The sequence below is a fragment of the Falco biarmicus genome, chromosome 4, assembly GCF_023638135.1.
Source record: "Falco biarmicus isolate bFalBia1 chromosome 4, bFalBia1.pri, whole genome shotgun sequence".
Lineage (NCBI taxonomy): Eukaryota > Metazoa > Chordata > Aves > Falconiformes > Falconidae > Falco > Falco biarmicus.
The window spans coordinates 103907620-103930313 of record NC_079291.1 but is presented as its reverse complement, the minus strand read 5'-3'; the positions used below and the strand labels follow the sequence as shown (position 1 = coordinate 103930313).

The following is a 22694-nucleotide window of genomic DNA, read 5'->3' as shown; positions in this document are numbered from 1 at the left end:
GCAGTGAAGACAAAACCTTTCCCCCTCATCCTTACTCATTTTTTCCTGGCTGAGGAAAGGTAATTTGTATCCCTTGGCCATTTTGACTGAACCAAGCCTACAAATGATACTTTATACTTTAAAATGTATATATCATGTTAGGTTCAATTATAGTTTTTGTTGTTTGTGTTTTGTTTTTTGATTAGAATTCTGGATGTTATCTGCATACCTTGCTGAACAATATTTAAAAAATTTCAGTGCAATTACACCTTTTTTTTTTTTTTTTTCCCCTTCTTTAACCTCTGCGGTAGCTGCTATACCTAGGAGGCTAAGCAAGGAATGGGTGACATGTGAGAGGTAATTCTGAAGTTTCCCTTTTCCCCCACACACAGCTAGTCTGTAAAACATACATTTAAATGTAAAGTAGCTTGGAGCACAGATATTTCATTCTGAAGTTCTGAAATGCTGGAGGACTAAGGATTGCTCAGATGAATGTGTTGGCTCTAAAACCTTTTGAAGTACATTTGAATAGTTCTTAAGGCATTAAATGACCCAACCAAGTAATATCCTGTGCTAGTTACAATGTTCTCAAAAAGCTCAGGGAAAAAAAGCCTGTAAAAATGCTTTAGTATCACATCTGGTTGAAAAGAAAATTATTTTCCCATACATTAACACTGTTAATGCTTCTGAATGGAGACGCATTCAAATAATTATTAGCTGAATTGTAGGACACATTCATAATTGTCATTTATTACATATTACATACGATATAGAATATTTAGAAGTTACTCATTCAGTGACAGAGAAGTTCCTATCTGGAATTGCGCAAAGGAATAAAACGTAAAGTAACTAACATGATGAGATCAGAATCTCTTATTAAGATGCATCTCTTCAACAAAAAGGTCTATTGCTGCTTTCACCATGCCACGTTTGTGGGAACTCTGTGTTGGTACATATCAGAGAACCATTTAGGTTTGAAAAGACCCTTGAGATCCTCAAGTCCAACCATAGATTTCATCCAGTCACCATGTAGCACTTCATTATTTAATACCAAGTAAGAGGATTACGAAACTCTAATTGAGGAAATACTTCACAAGGGAAATACGTAATCTGTTGTGTATTATGCTTAAAATGTTGCCTCATAACATTGTATTACCTTGACCAGAGCAGACTGTTTTAAGACACATTTCTGTTTTACCTCCTTCAATGGTATTATACCTCAAAAATCAGTGATACAGACCTTTTAGAAGTTAGGTAGAGAAATAAACTGAAACTTTTATAAACAATTCAGATCAACTAAATTGATAATGCCTGGGCCTTCCATTTCTATACAAACTACACCACTGCTGAAATCCTGGGAACCTGCTCAAGTGGGAACAAGCCCAGTGTTTCTCACTATCTTTTAATTTCTTTCACAGTCTGTCCGAGAAGACATCAAAACTAATAGAACTAATGCTATATAAAAAAAAGGCCTGTAGCTGCCTGCCTCCTCTCATCTTCCTGAAGAGGGGGATGCTCTATGTTTCATAAAAATTAGCCCCAGTATTTCAGTTGTCTTTGTGTTACACCATTCTGTTGTGCAACCCATTAGAACATGCACATGGAATCTTTTACAGATGAGCTTTGTCATAATTATCTTGTTACTGTTTCAGATTCTCTCTCATGGTAAGTAATTTATACTGGACACTAGAAACCCTTCAGTACATGCTCATATTTAAGGAAGATTATAGGCTGTGTATTTAGCACTTGTCTACAAAACATTTACACTTAAATCATAGAATCGTAACACAATTTAGATTGGGAGGGATCTCCTGAGGTCGTCTAGTCCAACCTCCTGCCAAATTTGTATATACATTCAACTACATTATGAGGGAACAGAGTTTTAGTTGTTCCTTGTTGTTAATTATACTTTCATTAATAGTTTACAAGAAATAATGTTTAATCAAAAGTTGCTTTGCCAGGCATTTTAAAATTTGCCAGCCACAGCAGATCAAATAATATCTAAATTATAGAGACTTGTTACTGACACGTAATGGAATATTTTGTATTTTAGTATCACTGTTATTGATCTGTACTGGTATTTTGTAGTTTAGATGTACTAGATGTCTTAGATATATGTTAAATATGTTGGATATATAAGTACAAATGGATGAACTTCCATAAATGTAGTGGAGTAGATCTTTGTCTTCATCCTTTAAAGCTTGATAAATGTTTCTTACAGGTTTAAACCTTACACTAATGTTTGATAACATCTTTGTTCTTTTATGTCATCAGCATAATGAACTTGATAATTATCTCAATTTTGGCAACCGTTTCTCTGCTCTGCGTGGCGGTGTCTCTAGTAAGGGTGTGAGCTCCAAAGGGTCAACCTTCTCAGGACCTTAAATGAAAAATATCTAACTACAGTCCACTCATCTGTGCCTGTTAAGAGCAGTAGTATTTGTAACTAACAGAACAAGTCTTTGGAGAGCACAGATCTGTGTTTTACTCTAAACCCTGCTGTTGTGACTCTCCACATGAGATCTTGGTGGGAACTCTGGTGTTCATTTCCTATATGCATCATCTTCTGCAAGAAAATAAGAATACTGAAATTTACCCATATTTAGGGTGTATTTAAAATTCTTTTGTTGAGAGGTACTCTATAGTAAATACAGGTGGTTGAAATCATTAGTGTTTATGAATGAGCAAGGAACAGAATTTGTATGGTACCTGAGAGTCGAGAGGTGGAGACAAGCATTTTGGAGGGTTTATAGAAACAGTTAAACAGATTAGGAACCTCCTTGGTACAGAACCTTGTAAAGCAGTAGGCATTAATAGCGATTCTGTCTAAACACTTCTGAAAATCTGCATCTTTAAAAATCTAAACAGTTTTTAAAATCAGTTTTTTCAGGAGCTCAGCCATTCAAAACAGATTAGCCAGAAGATGCTGTTATAAAATAATTTAGGTGAAGGTCCATGGGTCTATATATTTTAATTCTTTTGTTCCCCAGAGAAAAATGCCTACTGGCTTACAGCTCTGACTCAGCTAAGAAGTGAGGTTGACTCCATTAGGTCCTGTCAGGTTACCTTTAAACTGAGAGCCCAGAAACATTTAAAGATTCGCAACACAGTTTTATGGATTTACATTTTCCCAATGCAGAGTAAAGACACCAATTTCTTGCCCATATCTAAGTTTCCCTTAGATACCATCTTTCATTGCTCAGAAAGCTTGTTCATTCTGTATCTGTTGGAAAAGCAGTCTGATCCTCCATGATCAGAAAACTATTTATTCCATCTGAAGTCTGCAAAAGTTTATATTCTTTGCAGGTTGGAGTCTTACACTCTTAAAGTCAAAGCAAGGTTCAGCAAAGTCCCTATTTGTGTATCTTGATGTCAAGTGTGTGGCTTGATTCAGGGAATTCAACAGGAACGTTCACATGCAGAAAACAAGCATAAACTTTGCTTGCTGAAATCAAGAAGACTTTTACTGATATAAGTAGTGTTACGTTAGTTCTTGCATGCTTAAATGGACTGGGAGAAATGTGGTATGAGATGGACATTTCAAATGCTGATATAGCATCCAGAAGCAAAATTATTTTATTCTGGGAAGCTCCTGAAAATGTGTGTGGTTTTCTTACATCTCAGAAAAAGCAGGTAGGACGTGCAGATCACCTGCATGCTAGAAAGGAACCTAAAGGCAAACAGCAGATGAAGAAACCATATGCTGCATAGCTGTCAGACAGCATCTTCTCATTGACCATAAAATAAATTACTAGATAATAAAATATAGCTGGAGAGTGTCTCCTCTAGAGTTTATTCAAAAGGAGAACTGGATTTGTCTACTTACTGTCTTAAGCAAAAATAATCCATGAGTTACAGAAGGCAGAAAACTATTTATAACCTGCATTAATAAGAAAATCCCGTATGTAATTTCACATCCCATTGTATCAGTTCATTACAGATTTCATTTCACATACTTTTTCCTACCTGTTAACCCAAAATAAAATATATGCGTGACATCAGCATGTGTGTGTTCGCAAAAGTACCAATAATCTAGATGTAAATATGTTTTTAAATGATCCCTGCTGTGGATCCTAGAGGAAGAATGAATAAATTAATTTTTCTTCACTTTTCCAAAACAACTAATTTTTTAAAAAGTTTTGTTTGTTTTTAAGCAAAACATTGGAGCAATGAATTTGCTAGAAATTAGCTTTTCAGACTTTCAAGGCTTTAAAAATTAGCTTTTGTGCAGAGAATAGTATAGTGAGGTTATAGATGAGTCGTTTGGGTGGAGTTCGTTCTTTTTACCCTAGCAATTACGTATCCTCTAAGCCGACAGGAAGGAGCTGTAGGGCATTTAACTAGAACCCATTGATAAGCTGTATTGAGCAGCTAGAGTATCACTTGGTACAGGGACAGCACTGAAACACCTTTGCAGAGAAGCCTGGCACAAGGTGTGCTGTGAGTGAGTGGCAGCATAACAGATATGGTCCAGGGATGCAGCAACAGCTGGTAAGAACAACCAAAGCAGATGTCTTTAGCCCCTCTGTCCCTATCTTCCTGCCATATTCTTCATTACATATTTTAAATAAAAGGAAGCTAGTTCAGAAATTTTCAGCACAGGTAGACAGATACGTTATCATTCCTTTAGTTTAGGCAGGTGAAACCAGAAAAATCAACTGCCTTGGGAGCTTAAGCAAACAGCAGTGCATTATCTTGCTGTTAAACAGAAATGGTGTAGCTATGGGTCTGAAAGGAACATCAGACCAGGCTGGAAGAAAGGTTCACTGACAAACATAATCTCATCTGAGGTTATGAGAAATATATAACTTACACCAGTAGTGTCTTGAATCACAATTAAAAAAATTACATATTATTATTAGTATACTTTAAGAAAAAAATGAAAACCAGTAATGTTTGTCATGTACTTTCATTTGACATAATTGCACATAATGCTCTTAAATTCATTTTTTAAAGAAGATTTTAATGTTTGAAATAGGCTTCTTATGTTCCACTGATTTTTTTATGGGTTAAGGGATTGAAAAACAAATGATCACTTGAAATGTTAACCAACATTTTCATGGTGTTTCAACACATCTTCAGGTATTTCAGCACAAAACACATAGTGTGTATTCCTACAGCTGTTAAACTGGTATAAGCAAAATATAAATTTGAGGTAGATGTGAACATAAATGTGTTCAGTTTGTGGTTCTTTTATGTTAATTATGGGGACATGTGTAGTTTGAATGATGTTTGCCTGGTGCATTCTTCACATTATATTAGCAATGTCTTCATGTTTAACCAAAATGTAAATGGTTTAAAATATGACTGTGTGCTCTCTTCAGTTCAAGTAGTTGTGGTTTTTGGTTTTTTTTTTTTTAGGGCTTACTTTCCCTTTTTATTGTAAGACTGTTTTTCCTTCTGATTAATTTACAATCATTATTGTCAAGAGATAAAACACACTGGGTTTTGGTTTGTTTGTTATTTATGTCTTTCCCAGCTGTAGGTATCCAGATGAAACTTGATTTTTTCCAGCGGAAATTTTGGACTGCAAGCAGACAGGTATATTTTAAATTGACATTTTCTGTGTCATTGAATTCACTTTCTAACTGTGCAGATGATGATCTGCAATTTTTTTGTTGCAAACAAAACAATTGAAAAGAAAGAACATATTTGAAATACATAGTGGCTAGTTCTTCTGATTTACATTTCAATTCTTTATTACAAAAAAGCCAATTCAGTGGTCAAAACCTGTTGCTTATTCCTATATTCATGGAAACGGGTAGAAAGGTTAGTAATTTTAGGCCCCTATGCATAAGGGGTTAATTTGTTGGCCTGTCACGATGATTTTCTCCCTCAGAAAAATTAGATACACTAAAAAAATTGTGATATTTATTTGTTTTCAGTGACAGCAGAATTAGGCCTTGCAGCTTGCTTAGGATCTATCTACTAACATTGAGCAACTGAAGTTTTGCATAGGTTAACTGGCTAAACTGGATTACTGAATCATGGTTGGTATTTGTAGTCTTTAACAAACTATACCTAAAATGTCAGGATATAGATTTTCTACTTACTGAAGAGGATAATTATCTTGCTACATATTAGGAGATGCCATCCATATTTTGAAAATAGATCGGAACTATACTGTTTCAGAAAATAAGTGCTAAAATGCAGGTCCTACCCCAACCCTGTTGGAAAATCATATAGTCTTGTCTGTGAACGGTCTCCGAGCTTCTGACACATGGAGGGGGAGATGGGGTTTAAAACGGTTGAAATTGTTAGAGTGTAAATGCACCCTTTCTCTGCAGACAGGAGCAGAACAGAACTGGTGAAAAGGTTTTAAACTTCTCTAGTCATTTTAAGAACAATTGCTGTCAGATAAAAATGTTATCAATATCAACTTCTTTATAATTGTGCTCATATGGGTTTTTAAAATGTCTTGTAATAATCAAATGAGAAATTAAAATATTTTATTGATTTTTGATATCTCTAGTGTGCATCTCTCGATGGCCGATGTGCTATAAGTTGTGATGATGAAGTAAGTATTTAACAGGTATTTTTTCCATTTATACCTCTACTGCAGTAGAACATAGAGTCGATGAATTTAGTTTGAACATCTCATTGTACTTTATAAGGTCCTGGTGTAATTTGGAATCACCTTGTAAATATTATACTATTTAGATAGTGAGACTTTTTTTATGATTGCTTACAAACATCCATTTAATTACAAGGTTGACTTCAAATATGTGTTGTAGTAACTTGTGCTTTGTGAATCCAGTTTTGGAAATAATTTGAAGCTGTTTTAAGGCATTTTTTTACTATTTTATTGTTCATCTTAGAAGCTATTTTTTTATGTTTACAGTATATTTACACATGAATCCAGAGCTGAATCTGTGCAGGACTAATATATTGATGGCACTTCAGGAAGAAGAAAAAAAAAAAGTAGTAACCTTAGTTTAGCTTAATGAAGTAACTGAATAGCTTTTTATGTAGTTTAATTTCTTAGATAAAAATTTTGTTAGAAAAAGTTGTTAGATTTTTAATATTGTATGCATAGATGTTTGGAAAGCAGTTGACATCATACCATATGATGTTTTGGTTAAGCAACCAATGTATTGCAGGTTAAATGAATTATAAAGTGGTTAGTAGAGCACAGACTGTATTGATATATGGGAAGGAATTAAACAGGCAAGATTCTAGAAAATTAAAGTTGTGTTTGAGATATTGTATCATGTATAGTTAGTAATTTGGAGGAGAACAAAGCAATTACTGATAACGTCAATGTGTAATCTCTAAACTGAGTGAATGGTTTGAGGAGATCTGAATCACCTGATAAACTGTGCTTGAACAAGCTATATGAATTTAAGTATGATAAAATCTGAATTCATCATCTGAAAATAAAAACCACAGGCTGTGTTTGTATGGTACTTTTCATACAGCAGCAAAAAGAACTATTGCGAAACTTACATAAAAGACACGAGTGTGTTTGTATGCTCGTACATAATTCATGCTAATGTAATGTTTTTGCAATCTATTTTTAAGTAAGACAACTTTTTTTTTTTTTTACATATAGTTATAAAGTTTTTATACAGTTTATTCAGGTTTTTTATACATGCTTAGTTGTTTTCAGGAAAGCTGCTATCTGTATGGCCAAGAGTCAGCAGTCAGCACGGCATTAGTTTTGACATACTTTTCAATAAAGGATAAACGGGACTCGCAGCAAATCATGGAAAACTGAGCAGTTACTCCCACCACTGCAAACTCTTGTGTTTAAACAATTCCCTCTCATCTCTCTTCTGTGAAGCCATTTCTTCTGAATATCTTCAAGTTCTCACAAGTTTGTGTCACTAATATTTGCAACAGGAAACTACTTGTATTATTTGTGATATTCCACAAGTCTTTATTTTTCTCTTTCTCTGCTGTTTCTTCCTATATTTCTTATAGTCTCACCTTTTAGGTCTCTTTCTGACTGTCCCAGCATTTGAAACAGACTCCCAGGTCTTATCACTGAGGTGCTGCTTGTCCTGTGTTATTTTATGTATCTGCAGTGAAACGTCCACACCTTCCACCACCTGAACTGCTACCCTGATTGTATTCCTGCCTATTCAATAATTAATTCATTTGGAGTGTGCTCTGTGTTGTGCAGCACTAAGTTTGTTCAGGACATAAAAAAATTGTACCAGAATGACTACACAAAGTACTACTTGATGTCTCCTGTCATGAAAGTTAGTAGAGTTGGGCTTTCCTGAGGATAGGTAATTCAAAACTTTAAATAACCATGGCAAAAAAAAGTTCATGTGTTTGAGAAGTGCTTTCTAACATGTGTCATTATTGTATTGTATATTTAGTTATTTAAAGAAAAAAGACTATTTTAGGGGGTTTGTTAATTTTGTGGAAATCAATTTATAAAAAGTTTAAGAGGTACATCATCAATCCTAGCAATCTCACTTCTAGGATGCTACTTCACAACCTCATATACTGTGACATTGGGATGTGTTTTATTGAAAAGTGAGTCCAGGAGATAGGTGCAGTTTTAGCATTTTTTAAAACATGTGTCTGATTAATATGAGATTCAGATCACAAAAACCGTTCCAGGGAGAAAGGCAGAACTTAAAACATCAGCAGTTCTGAGTGGAACATTTAACTTCTTCAGCACACCAAATCAGCAAAACTTAAAACAAACTATAATTCATCTACTGGGACCCTGAGATCTAACAGTTGGATGATAGAGGTAGCAATAAATAATAGAAAATAAAATTTGCAGTAAGCCAAAACACAAAGGCTTGATGATCATGCCATCTTTGGCAATGAAATGGACCATATGAGTCAACATATCTTCTGCATTTCTAGCTGTAACAGCTTACAGACTCTTCCATTTAAAGCTTGTATCATTTTAATCATTAAGTAAACTTTTCCAAATATGAAGTAATGAAAAACAAAGCAGATTCCACACAGATGTGGGTTAAAGTCCTTACTTAGCCCAAATTCCAGGCTGTCATTTGGATAGTTAACCAATTTTAAGGTGAGCTCATGTTTATTGCCTCGTTCTCCTAAGAGTGATCAGACATATATTGAAAAAGGTCTGTAGAACTGTTAATTACCTGTTTTGTGGCCTTGCTTTACTGTACCTTGCTATAGGCTTACAGTGCAAGCTTTACCTTGACTTGTTTCCAGCAGCTTTAAATATTTTTATCAATGGGTTTCCAGTCATAGCTCACCAGCTTGAGAAATATAACTGCAGGCAGTCGGAGTAAAGTTAGAGTGCTGTGTAAAATCTCTTCCTTGTTTAGCCTAAACCACCACACTTCTGGGATTAAAAACTGGGCAGAGATTACTTCCTTCATTTGCGATAGCCTTTGCGATAGAATAGCAATATTACATAATTTCTTGTGTAAAACATGCTTCTACTGCAAAGTACCCAACTACTTCATCAAAACAAACATATTATTGTTAATGCAAGAATGTTTTTGTTCTGTCCTTGCTAAGAAGCATGTACACTGATAAAGATTCCAAGAGGTTACAGCCAGAAATAATCTGCTCTTTTCTTTTCTATTACATTGGTAGTTAATAAGAATAGTCACGTATTTTGCTAAATATTTGTGCAGAACTTCTTTCACTATTACATCCATAAGCAAAAATAGCACAAGAAGTTTAAAGTGTTTTCGGGTACTTTCACTTGACCCAGCAGAAGCCATGTATGCATATGAAGAAATTCAGTAATAGTGTGAACCTTGATTTAGAGAGTCCAAACTTTTTTTTTTTTAGTGACCAAATGTACTGTTGATAGAACTCAATCAAATATCATATCTCCTCTGTTGAGTCTGTTAACTTTCACAGCTGTCTTTTATCAATGGCAAGAAAATACCTGCTGAACAGTTATGGTATAAATTAAAGCATTTAAAAGGAAATACTAAGGTATTAATGCAAATAGAGTGGCACAGTAGTCTTAACAGAGAATTAGCTGATGAGTTTGTGTGGTACCTTTGAGTCTAAAATACAAAGATCCAATTAATTAGGAGGGTTTATTCCTTTTTTTTTTTTTTTTTTTTAGCTGTGAATTTGCTCGTTTCTTCTTGTTTTCCTGATGTCTCACATTGTATTTTAATGTTGTTTTCTTTCTTTTTCACTTTGGTTTCTTAACCCATATTACATTCCGTTACTGTTATTGTATATTGGAGCCGTGAAAAACACAGAGAGGACTTGAACTTGATCAAAGTTACTGTAATTCAAATGTGTTCTCAGACCTCAGTCAACATTCTTGCTGTGTTTATTCTGGACTTCATGCCTACTCTATTTTACAAGCTCAGGGACTCTCCACCTATGGAATGTTCCCCTTGAAATCTGAAGTTCACGGAACTTGAACCTTTGGGCAAACCTGGGTATAGTTCACTTCCAATATCTGAGAAACATTGTGAATTAAACCTCTTTCATACAGCTCTGAAATTTCAGTCTATTGAAATGCTAGTATCCCATCTGTTAATCTTGTATCTGAAACCTTCTGCTTGAGATGTGCTAATGTATCGGACAAGTAGATGCACCCTGTCTGCTTTGCCTGTGCTAAATTTAAGCTGCAAACTATTTCTTTAATGTAATGCTGAATATTGAAAGTTATTTATCTTGCTGGCAAGCAGGTGTATGTATGGTCCTGAATGAATATTTTTTCCATTATTAGTGTTTCTAAAATGGATCTAACCCTTTAGAAACCTTTTATAAGATAAGAAACCCTCATATCTTCACAGTCCTCCAAAAAGATCGATGCCACTTACTGCGTTTTGCCTGTTTCCTATAATAATGCAGAAAATTTAGTATCTTTTACAATTCTGATCAATGCTAGTAAATAACTATGGCTTAGACATTTGAGACATGGCCGCTAATTCATGAATCAAGGCTATTTTCCCAACTGTGTGTAATCCATAACATACGAAATTAAGTCTACACTCATCCAGCATAACTACTTTTACTTATTTTTTTTATGTTGTGGAGGAATATTTTTTCTAAAGCAATATCTTTACATTAATCTTCATGCATGAGGACTGCAAATGTGTATCCTCAAATGAGCTCTTTGTTGATTTAGCTCCTCTTCTAATGAAGTTAGTGGGAGGTTTATGATTGACTTTGGGGAGAGCAGTGTTCTGGTGTTACAGTCTGCTTCTGAAATTCCACCCTTCACACACCATTGAGGTTAAGTAGCTGCCTCTTCTGAATACATTAGTTCCACTCGATTCTTTGCCAGCATCATCAGCTTTTCACATTACATTTGCCAATTTGTGGCTTTCTAGCACATCAAAGGTTGGAAATGAGTTATTTCGAATTTTTGACAAATTTTCTGTCACTGGTGGTATCTGTAGCTTAGGTTCCCCTATTAGAATAAATGTGTTTGGGAGTGACATCCATTCCATACTTTTGCCTGAGTTGGGTTTCTTTTGCTTTTTTAAAAACTAAACTTCAAAGCATCATTACTGCAAATCTCTCCTTCAGCCCCACAGAACAGTACTAAGTGGCCAGAATGAGAATCAGACATGCCTAAGCATCTCTTGAACAATCAGACTGCATTTTCACAGCGTCTTGCACAACTACTACTGCCTGGAACTGCTTTCCTCTCTGAAACAGCAGATTTTGCTGGATCTACAGAGTGTAAAGTATATTTTGTCACGTCTGTGTAGTTCATTTGCAGCAGGAAAGGTTTTGAATTAAAAGCAAAGCCATGATTCCTGTATTGGAAGACATCCTCTTTTTTTTTTTTTTTTTTTTTTCTTTTTTACACAAACTTCACAGAAAATTCAAGAAACAATGACAAAATGCTGATTTAGACCAACAATAGAACCACATTAAAGATCTAACGCTGTGGTAGGTATTTGGCAATACTGAAGAGAAACTGAGTTGTATCAAGGTTTGAGTTGAACCTTATGTTTAAACTCTGAAGCACCGTAATTAAAACTTTGCCTGTAGCAAGTAATTCACTTGAGGTTAAAATAGCGCATACATATACGGAGGGAAGCACTGATTTGGGTTTACCTTGTTTTATACAGTTCATACAGCTGACCTATGAAAAGCTAACAGTCCTACCTCTAAATCCAGTTCCCAATTAAAAACACAATTTGAAAAGCTTTAGGAGACCTGTGGGGCCTCTTACAGAAGTTTCTGGTCCCATCCCCCAATGAACAAATTAAAAAATATTACCTGGTCCCCTGTTGGTCCTCCAGGCTGACACTGTGTTTTCATTAATACATCATTAGGGTAATGATATTGGGCTGATGGTTTTTTCCAAACACAGGAGAAGCCATCAGGAGCAACAAAGTTCTATGCCTTTGCAAACTTAGTTAAAAGGAAAACTTTTAATAATGGATTATAAAAGAACTGACCTTGTCCTTTTTACGTATGTTTATAATTATCTTATATCCTCCCTTTCTGTACACCTCTTTGTTTTGTTTTGCATGAAGGAAATGCATAAAAATTAAATCAGATAACATCCTATAAGTTGAGACTATATTCACTTAGAAGTTATGTACCATTATAGCAACCTGAAGAATTCACCCATTTAGAAGTCACTTGGAATTAAAGTAATTCACTTATTGCTGTATCCTAAAATGAAAAAATTAAAATTGTTTTTTATTATTTTTCAGGCAATAAACTGTTACCTAATAGATAACAATGGATTTATTTTAGTGTCTGAAGACTATAGACAAGTAAGTGAAAGATTTTTATTCAATCTTCTCATGTAATACATTGATATAAAATTACCTGGTTTCTAAATAGGCCACTATCTTAAAATGTTAAGGAATTAGTAACATTAAATTAAACAAAGAATTTAAATTGTTTCTCACAGGAGCTTCGTTTCTACCTCCCATTGGGGCAGGGTCTGCTCTCAAGCTTATAAATGTTCTCTTAAAAGGCTTTTTTTGTTACAGAATTGTCTTCCATAAGATGTTTTTATCCCAACAAAAAAAAAAAAAAAAGTTCTCTGTTGCATTTTTGCCATGATGAAAGGATGAGGAGGGAGGGAAGACACTGGGGACACAGAGCTTTTACATTCAAACTTGAGATAATGAAATTTTACTGAGCTGTTAGTTGAGGAGTTTGTTTTCTGAAGTGAATACAGTCATGAAGGATTAAAACTACGCAGTCAGCATCGCACCAGAGACAAGAATCATGATTAATGAGAACACCATTCAAAACATTAATTTCCTTTGTTTCCATGTAAAATTATTGAAAAATGAATGTATAATTGCTCAATCCTGGAAACCTTGTGAAGGAACCATCACCAATCTCATTAACTTTGCCAGAAAACTGCCAGGATGATGCCCAATTTATGCCAGAATTGTCTGAAGTTGAATTTCTTTTATGTGGATAGGAATATCTACTCTTACTTAGCCCTTGGGTGAATTATATGTTATGACTAGGTTGGTTACTGAGGAGTAGCTACTGGAAAGAGGTCTTGGTGACTTGGAGGAGTGACTGGAGAGGAGATAAAATCTTGAAGCAAATGGCAAAAAAGAAGCCAAACTGAGCTTTTTGCTTTTAAATTAAAAACTTGGATTATTGCAACCTGAAGTCTGGCACTTCCAAAATTAAAAAGACACAGATATTTTTCACCTTTGCATAGAGCAAAATTGCATGTTTCTTCATGATCCCTCTCTCCCTTACTTCATTTTGGTTAAGACTTTGAAAAGTCTACTATCATGTAATAAACAAGGAAGAAACACCTTTTCTGAAACTGTTATCTTTCCAGTGTTTCCTAGAGCATTAACAGTTAAGCATGCTGTACTGTCATGCAATAGTCATTCTTCGTGATATGTCGTCTTACATGCAACACTGAGCACTGCAATTGATTGTTGTTGTTTTACTTCATTAAATGTATTGCTTCCATCCTTTTAGAATGTCAAGCATGTTCTGAATAGAGGAGGTACCCCAAAAATAACATGAATAAAAATGTAATGCTGCTTAAATATGAACTGCATTATGTTAGAAGCAGCTGTTTGGGATTTTTCCCTTGTATCTATGTATCAAATCTGTATTTTCTATTTAGTTGAGTAATGACCTAAGGAAAACACTTATTAATAGAATAATCTTGATAAATTTAAAACATTTTTGTCTCATTTTCCCCCCATTGTTATTGTTATTATTCATAGGTACTTAATTGTGACTTGTGTAACTGACTGGCTGTAGCCAACTATCATATAGCTAATAAACATGTTTAGGAAGAGATTTTTCCTTTGGTAAAAGGTACTAGCCATGACATATTCCCCTGAAGAATATAGTGTGGACAACTTTTGGACCAGAATTAGGCTAGTTTTTTGGTTATGATGGATCTAAGACTAAAATGGACAGTAAAGTTGTCTTCTATGTTTTCATAACGCTATAGTAAAATTATTATAATTACACATACAATTAAACATATACTGTTGATGTATATATACACTATATTTATTGTGGATAAAGAAGGGGTAAGGAAGTGGGATGACGTGTTATCAATTGCCTGCTTGGGGTTGCTTCAGCACTGTTTTTCTACGCACCTCCCAAAGCCAACCTGAACTGTGCTAAGAATCTTCTTCAGGGACAGTGTAATTCTTCATCTGAATTGCAATTAAATCCTGATGTATTAAAAAATAATGATAATCTGGGTGTTACTGCTTTGGGGGGAGAACTAGCATTTACAAATGGAGCTTTTGTGGAGGGAACTGTCACTGAAATGTCTTTATAACTGAAGCACAACTTGATAAATGAGGTGTATTACTATCTAAGTTTATACTAGTCATTTATGGTTTGGGCTTTTTGACACTGACTGCCTCTCCAATAGTTGGGATAATCTTTCTTCATCAGTCAGCTAAGGACTAGCTAGTCTTTTTAGTTACGCAAGCTACAAATGTTCCTTCTGTTTTGAGGAGGCTTTACACACCCACATGTTTTGGGAAATGTTCCAAGTTCCCCCTGAGTAAAAAAAAAAAAAAAAATCCAACACACACACACCTCCCCCCCCCCCCCCCCCCCCCCCCCCCCCCAAGCACGGCAATACTTGCTTTTTAGGTAGAGGAATGCCTTTTTTTTTTTTTTAGCTCGGGCTGTAACTTTTCTGCCTGCAAACTCCCAGGTGCATACTTGAGGTCAGCTAAGTTCCATGTAATGGAATTGGGGTTTAGTTCATACAAAACCTATGGAATCCATGCAATTTGAGAGTGTAGTGCCCTTTCCCCCCCATAAATTTTGGGATTTCTCCCTTCAAACAATGCAGAGAACATACCCAATCCTTCTGGGAGTTGAGGCTCTAAAATAAAAAATGTCTTCCGAAACTAGAAAAATGCTGTGCATGCAAGATTTTCCACTGTCATCTGAATGGCTGCGAATTATAGAGTCACTTCCACATTACGTACCAAATTCATAATATGAATGTTTGTTTTCTCAACAGAGATTTATTTTTATTAGTCCACATCTACTGAACAAGGACAAAAAGAGTAATTCATCAGGCTGAGTGGTTTAAAGTATGAAATGACTGAATGGGGTTAAAATTTATAGGATTGATGAAATGTACTGTTCCAGCTCCTTAAACAGGTCATGCAGGAATTATAAACAATGCTTTTTAATGACTGTTTATGAAATCCTCTCACAACCTGTTTATATCTTTTTTGAGTAACATTTTAATCACAAGGGTTTGTGATCAGATTAGTGTGTTTTCTTTACAAGCTTTCGGTTTGGATGGCTTTTATTTCTGATATTAGATGTTATATAATGTACCTCAATATATTTAAACTCTCACATCTGCTTGGGGTAAAAATGTAATCCCTATAACTTGCCATGTCTGTGAAGTCCTCTTCATTTTTTATGTAGCCAGTAGTCCTGAAAACCTATCTATGTAACTGTCAAAGCTGCTCTTGTCAGATCCTAGAATTATGCCACTTCAAATTGTATCCAGTGTTGTATTGCATTTATCTATGCTTCTAGTAATTTCTTGCATTTTCCCTTTTACAGACTGGTTACTTTTTTGGGGAGGTTGAAGGGGCTGTGATGAACAAGTTGCTAACAATGGGCTCCTTCAAGAGGTAAGAATTAACTCAACTTTCTGTCTCTTACAAAAATGTTGTAGCAACAAAATGAAATAAAACAAAGCCAAAGTCGTATAAAAGAAGGCCAAGGCTGGCAGTGTGGCTGGATCCTCATCTATATCTCTTTCTGTACGATCTAATGCCATACACTTTGAATGTGAAGAGCATTGGAGACAGCCTACAGTGAGTTTCTTGTTAAAAGAACAGTTTATTTGACTACAATGCTAAAAACTCTGTGCCTCCTGTTCCTGCTGTGCTCAAGCGGAAAGGGGATTGGGACATATCTACTACTGAGTGGGTTTAGATGGCTCTAGAGCAAATCATTGATGCAATCAATGTTAAACATTTGAACCTGTTAGAAGTTGGAGATTGCTCAAACTAGGCAGTGCAAAATGCCCTGCTGTTAAAGGGAAAGAGTGTTCTGCCAGTCATTCATTTTCATTCACATGCTAAATCACCTTTGAACATTGTTGTGACTATTGACCTGGTCTTACTGTCACGATGACAATAAAAACTAACAGTGATTTTTTGTGATGTCCTTTGAAATAAATTATGCATCCTGGGGAAATAATAAAGAACTTTCTCCTTTAACTTGTAACTCAGCACTGGAGTCTTCATGGCTTTTATATGGTCTAAGAACTGTTCCTTACTCCTTTGTCCTCATACAGCATGAGGGAAGTGCTGACCATATTATACTTTTCTCTTTATTTTCCTGTGTGTTTCTAGTATAAAAAGAAGACATATCACTGATCCCATCAAACACTGAATTTAGTTATTACATGTGAGGGTGTACACAGAGGCTCTCAAAGCAGATGGTTTCTGTGCTTCCTTGGTAAACCAGCTCTCTTAAAAGCAGAAAGCTTTCCGTGCCGCCTCTGAGCATTATAGCTGAACACCACTCCCAGTAAATGACTGACCTGAAATGGAAAGATCTAGCACTCCCTGAATTATCCCAAATCGTAGTTTTTGAGGGTGGCAATGTTTTTGTGTTTAGCACTACAGTCTTAACATATGTTGTAAAAGGAAGTGAAGTAATACATATTTATAGACTGGGTTCTATGATGAAAAGATCTGTTTACACAAGAGATGAAGCATTTTATTTAATGCAAACAAAAACATACAGTCAAAATCAAGGGATAATGCTTTAATTTGTCCCAATTTGTTTTGTCCTGCCTAGCAAAGTATTTCAAACAGTATATCCATTGAACAATTGATGGCAGTAGGCACCACCACTGAGAAAACAAAGTCTACATGGCTTGAGTATTCCACATGAACTGTGGCAGGTGCCAATTTGGCGTGGATCATTGGCCTGAGATTTTGCTGATCTTAAGCTCCAAGTTACAGATAATGGAGCCACTAGCTCAGTGCAACTGATCTGCATGCTAAAGAAAATGTAAACACAATGAGCTGACTATTTAAACAGAATAAACTGGCCATTGCCAATCAGTCAAAAATGGGCAAGAATCAAAGTGGTGTAATTGTACTAAATAAGCCACCTCTTTTCCTGCTGTACAGCAGATAGCTCTGTGCAGCAAACAAAAACCCAAAAACCTCCAAACCAACAAATTGTCTTTGAGCTGTGCTAGATGAGGCCTTTAAAATAAATTATTCCAGTGAATACGAAGAAGAAATCTTTGCTGGGTCTTATGAAAAATAGTTGTCTATAAAAAAGACACTGATTTCTTTGTGTGGGGTTGTGTTTTGCTTTCCCAACATTTATTTTATATGGGAGAAGAAGAAAAGAAAAAAAAAAACCCAACAAACAAACAAACAAAAACACGCTAAACTGATGCAGTGGCAAAATCTGTTACCACACCATTTTCCTTGAAAACACAGCAATATAGATACTACATGCATTATAGTTGTCATTGCTGTTCTTACTATGGAGGCAAAATCAGAAAGCAAGGTCTGTTCCTTAGCATTTTGTTCTGATAATACCCAGAGCCATTGTTTCTTGCAATTTTTTTCTTATATGACATCTACTGTCCAGCAGTTGAATGGTGTCACTTTGCCCCACTTGATCTGGTCTTGCTGCTTTTTCATTTAGTTTAGAAGTAGAAGGTTCTAGAGTGCCTCATCTTCACTACAGAAGACTTTACTAACACCAGTAACCATGGGGATGGGAGTCCTTCCCTTTACACCAATAATCTGTGTGGCAGTGCAGATATGTGCTACCACCTCACTGATTCATGCCAGCTTTCAGGCTTTCCGTCCACAAAAGGAATGAAATAACCCTTTGTGCGTTCTCTCAACTACCACTAATTTGGAGCGATATAGAAGTTCTTTTGAGGATTGAGCTGGAAGTGTTCAACAAAAGCCGGTTGTTTGCTGCTGACTATATTTCTTTTCAACCTGCAGCAGGATGAAATTCAATTTTTGTATTCGTTGTTTATTTTTTAAAGCGAACTTAAATACCTCCTTCCCTCCTCAATTTCTTTAAGCTCAGTACTTCTTTTGAATAATGTGTACATATGTATGTATGTATATTTTCTTAGTTTATGGGTTTTATATTTAGGGAGAAAAATTATATCAGTGCCTCCACAGCAACGTGACATGTTCTATGATTTCATTTAGCAAAATTATGTTTATCTTATACCTTGAATATTGCACACAGTTAAGTAATTTAAATATAATTTAAATTTATTATTAAATAAATTATGATGTGCTTATGGAAAAGTATCTGCTTCACATAGGTTAGAAAAACGTTTCTTTATAGTTTCCTCAGCACTTTGTTTACATAAAAACAGTGAAAAAATAGATTCAGCTGCTCAAAACATGAAAATCTAAAAAAAACCCCCCCGTATTAGCATCAGAAAAATTAAAGGCTATAAAAGCAATGAGATCCCCAAAGAAATGAACTTAATAAATCTGTAAGAGAAAACTAAGTATTTCTTGACTTCAAAACACTTTCATCCTTTCCAGTAGAAGCAAACTAAGCAATTCTATAAGACAAATATGGAAGCATCATAATTTCCTCTTAACAGTTCTGTTTGCACCAGGCATCCTCTTAGCCTCTGAAGAAGAACGTATGCTTTGGTATTTCATTATGTTGTCAGGATATATGGCTGAAACGGTGCATCTCTGAATTCCAGCTTTCCCAGATGCTAAGACTTTTAAGTTCTTGTTGCCTTGAAAGCTTCTTTTGCTTCTCGGGTTTTCTTGCTTGATTCCTTTATATTTACTCCTGGGCTTCTTAGTGAGGAATGCATACTGCCTGTGTCCTTACAGCACGGGACAGTCCACATCCTTCACCTGTGTTCTCCAAATGCATGCACATAAAGGCAGACTTTCAGCTCTCTGTATTGATTTGCTTTATAAGCAAAACTGACCAAGTATTTTGCCTCCAGGTTATAAGATTATAAAAAAAATCAGAACTCTTTACTAAGCTACTTGCAAAGAGCAGAACATTCCTAAAGCCAAATCACAAAAACAGTAACTAGTTGCTCACCAACAGGATGGAAATTTCCACTGAGGCAGCACAGCCTCCAAACAAAGGATATTTTTCTGTTTAATTTAGACCACTCTTTCTTATTTAAGCATTCATTTTAATAAGATATTCTTAAATTTTTGATGAAGGTGTTAAATGGACATATATCTAAAGTTTGTGTTTCTTTTCATGTGGATTTTTACAGTCATCAATCTTCAACTTCTCTTAGTTTGGCAATGTTTCTGAATGTAGATGTATACTTTGGTTAAAATCACTGATAGTCTGAAGGAACATTTCAAATTGGAATTAGTGGGTTTGGTGTTGGACAAATGCAACTGTGATGAAGTCATTCTGTAATGTAGTAGTTCTTATATTATAAATTTTCCCTATCTTTAGCAACGATTTATTTAGCAAAAGTAAGCTAAAAATGTACCTTATGTTTATGGCATAAATACCACAAAAAACAGTCAGGTAGATCAATAGGCATTTTTTTTTTTTTTTTTTTTTTGGTATGGTCAGGCAAAAGACATTCAAGGTAGGAAAATGAACAGACTATATCCAATAATTATCTTCTATATTAGCTGTCATGTGCACTGCAGAGAGTGTATGAGGCCTGCACCCTTAATCTTCAATTTCTAAATGAATAATATGTAATTGTACTTCCCTGAAGAATGACATTCCATTTTCATCAATGAAATAGCTGTCAGAAAGGTAGAATGTCTAATACAGGTTTACAAGTAGGTACAAAAGAACCAAATAATATCTGTCACTTCCTTCTTGTTATTACCAACAAGAAGAGCTCTGTTCTGATTTTTTTTAATTTTTTTTTGCATTTACCAGATGTGCATTGTGCATCTGGTACCTGTGCTCTGAAACTCCCGCACTGCTGTGTGGTATGTTTTCTGCTCATATTGTGTCCATATGACATCTAAAATTAATGTCTTGAAACTGAGTTTGGGCATTGTTACAGGTTAAATCTCTGTAAATATTACCACTAATTTAATGCAGTGTATTAGTATATGGGAATCATTTTACCCACTTAAGGAGAAACCCAGGCATGTGTGCTCTGTAAAAGGGTTGTCATTCTGTATGCTGGAAATCAGTTTGAGTTGTAGGTTTTTTTACAGGTTATGTTTTGGAGCACCTTGGCAATGGGGAATAGCTGAACAATAAAGGCAAAGATATGTGATGACAAGTTTGTTTTGTCAAAATGCTGTAATTTATTTTTACGCTTTTCATTGATTTTCTTGGTGGTGAAAGGTATTAGTCTGACAGCTTCTGGACACTAATAATCTGTCTGTCAATGAAGGTGGGAGAGCCAGAGCAGCAACAGTGCAGGATTTCTTACAGTGTCCTGCTACCTCCCCACAAGGACCTTCTCTAGACTTTAGAAACTACTTTACTCTTCATACCATTCAACACTGTCCCTCCTTCCCCTTTTTTGCAAGAACGCCAGACGGACTGCCTATTTTGAGTCTGAGTTGATGAACATCTTTCCACCACGAGTGAGCTGTAGTCACCATCGCTTTTTACATAGACTACTGAGTAAAGCATAGTGTCAATAATTAGGACTTCCTGTATTATGGGTTCCTTTGCTTGGCGCATTGGAGCAGTTCTTCCTTTTTTTCTATGGACTTGACATTTACTTCCATGGTAAGAACCTTGTTATTCCTACATACTATACGAAAACCCTCAAACCTTGAACTGGTGAAAAAACATTTGACATTTTATGCATTGAAGATCTTTCAGCTGTTAATTGTCAGTGATGGTATTTTACACTACCAAGTAGAAATCTATAGATGTGCTGACAATCTAGCTGAGAGCAATAGAGTACAGCTGTTGATATAGCTTGTGTTGCTGGTAGGTCTTTAGAAGTTGAATTTTCTTGAACCAGATTCATACTCAATTGTAAGTACATTGCAAAGTACAAGACTGGGATTTACTGTATCAGGAAATTGATATTGAAAAGGTTCTTGGCCCCTGACGTTATATACAATGGAGGTGCACATTTAGGTTTTGGCAAGTTATTTTTTTGTTAGTTAACGATTAGTTAGAGCACATAGTCCATTTTTGTCTTATGACTGATATTGAAAACAATTGCTCTGTAGACTTCAGTGACCAGGTGTGGAAATATAGGCAGTTAACAGCATGGTGATGTCAGAAAGTCTCAAGCATGTTGTCTATAGCAAGAGCAAAAGTGCTCCTGTGAGATGCTGTAATATATAGCATGGACTTGGGTATCTAGATGGACTTAAAATGAGACTGTGGGAAGCAGAAAGGTATTTTCACTATAGTCATTGGGACAGGATACAGTTAGCTGCAGAGTTATTTAAACTTGAAATACAATCACTTCAGAAAGGGTAATCTGGAAGCTTTTCTTTCTGCAACACTGAGTTAAGTCTGTCTCAGTGAGAAGAAAGCTTATTTTCTAAAATCTCAGGAAGAAATCAGCAATAAAATAACATTCTGGAAATGACACCTGAACTTGGAAGCACTGCAGTGTCTTAGGCCACTGTTTTGACTACAAATACTGTAGTAGCTTCTATAAAGAATAGGGCTGGAAGGCTTTTACCTTCCTGTTACATATACAAGAATAAAACCAAACCAAAACAAAGCTGGATTTGAATTTGTGAATGCCTTGGAACCCATTTATACTAAGCTTTAATACCATTCATAGTGACAGAGAATCGGGAATTGATTCAATATGTTGCAGTGTTCATGTTTCAACATGGTTATGGGCTTCATCCACTGATCTTGGAAGTTTATTGCAAAATTCCTATTTGTTTTTAGTGCGGAAGAATCAGGTCTTTTAAGATCATTTTGCAATAATGCTTTCACCATTGTATTTTGCACATCCTGTAGTGGTGTTTGAATCAGCTTTTGAAACATTCAGATAGGTTGAACCTGCCCACTTTGAAAGTTATTGGCATGGGAATACATTGCTCAAAAAAATGAAACTCGTTCCAGGCTTTTGCTAAGAAATCTGTCTGCCTTGTCCCTTTCTAAGGATTTTCTCCTTTGTAGTATTCAATTCCCATAGATTATCTGTTTTCTAATTTGTTTCTGAACCAGAATCTTCACACTGGAAACACCTTCAAATACACTTACTAAACCTAAACCTATTATAAGATCATCTACAGATGATACTCAAGCATTTCCAAACAACAATTTTGCAGTATTCCACAATGATTTTGAGGCTGTTTATTACAACTCTTCCCTTCTGCCATCACTCTAACATTTAGTATTTTTCCCCTGTTAAAATGAACAGATTT

At 35.4% G+C, this 22694-nt stretch overlaps 1 protein-coding gene across 5 annotated transcripts in view; it reads left to right on the top strand.

Moving 5' to 3' along the window:
- The window catches only part of CACNA2D3 (calcium voltage-gated channel auxiliary subunit alpha2delta 3), a 468802-nt gene that overhangs the window by 415166 nt on the left and 30942 nt on the right, over positions 1-22694 (top strand). For all 5 annotated transcript variants that reach the window (XR_008821687.1, XR_008821689.1, XR_008821688.1 and 2 more), the window contains 4 exons: positions 5459-5520; positions 6452-6496; positions 12582-12644; positions 15922-15992. Coding sequence is in view for 2 of the 5 variants with exons in the window: in XM_056337957.1 (XP_056193932.1) it covers positions 5459-5520; positions 6452-6496; positions 12582-12644; positions 15922-15992 (241 nt within the window). In the remaining 3 variants the exon portion in view is untranslated. The remainder of the gene's footprint in view (positions 1-5458; positions 5521-6451; positions 6497-12581; positions 12645-15921; positions 15993-22694) is intronic.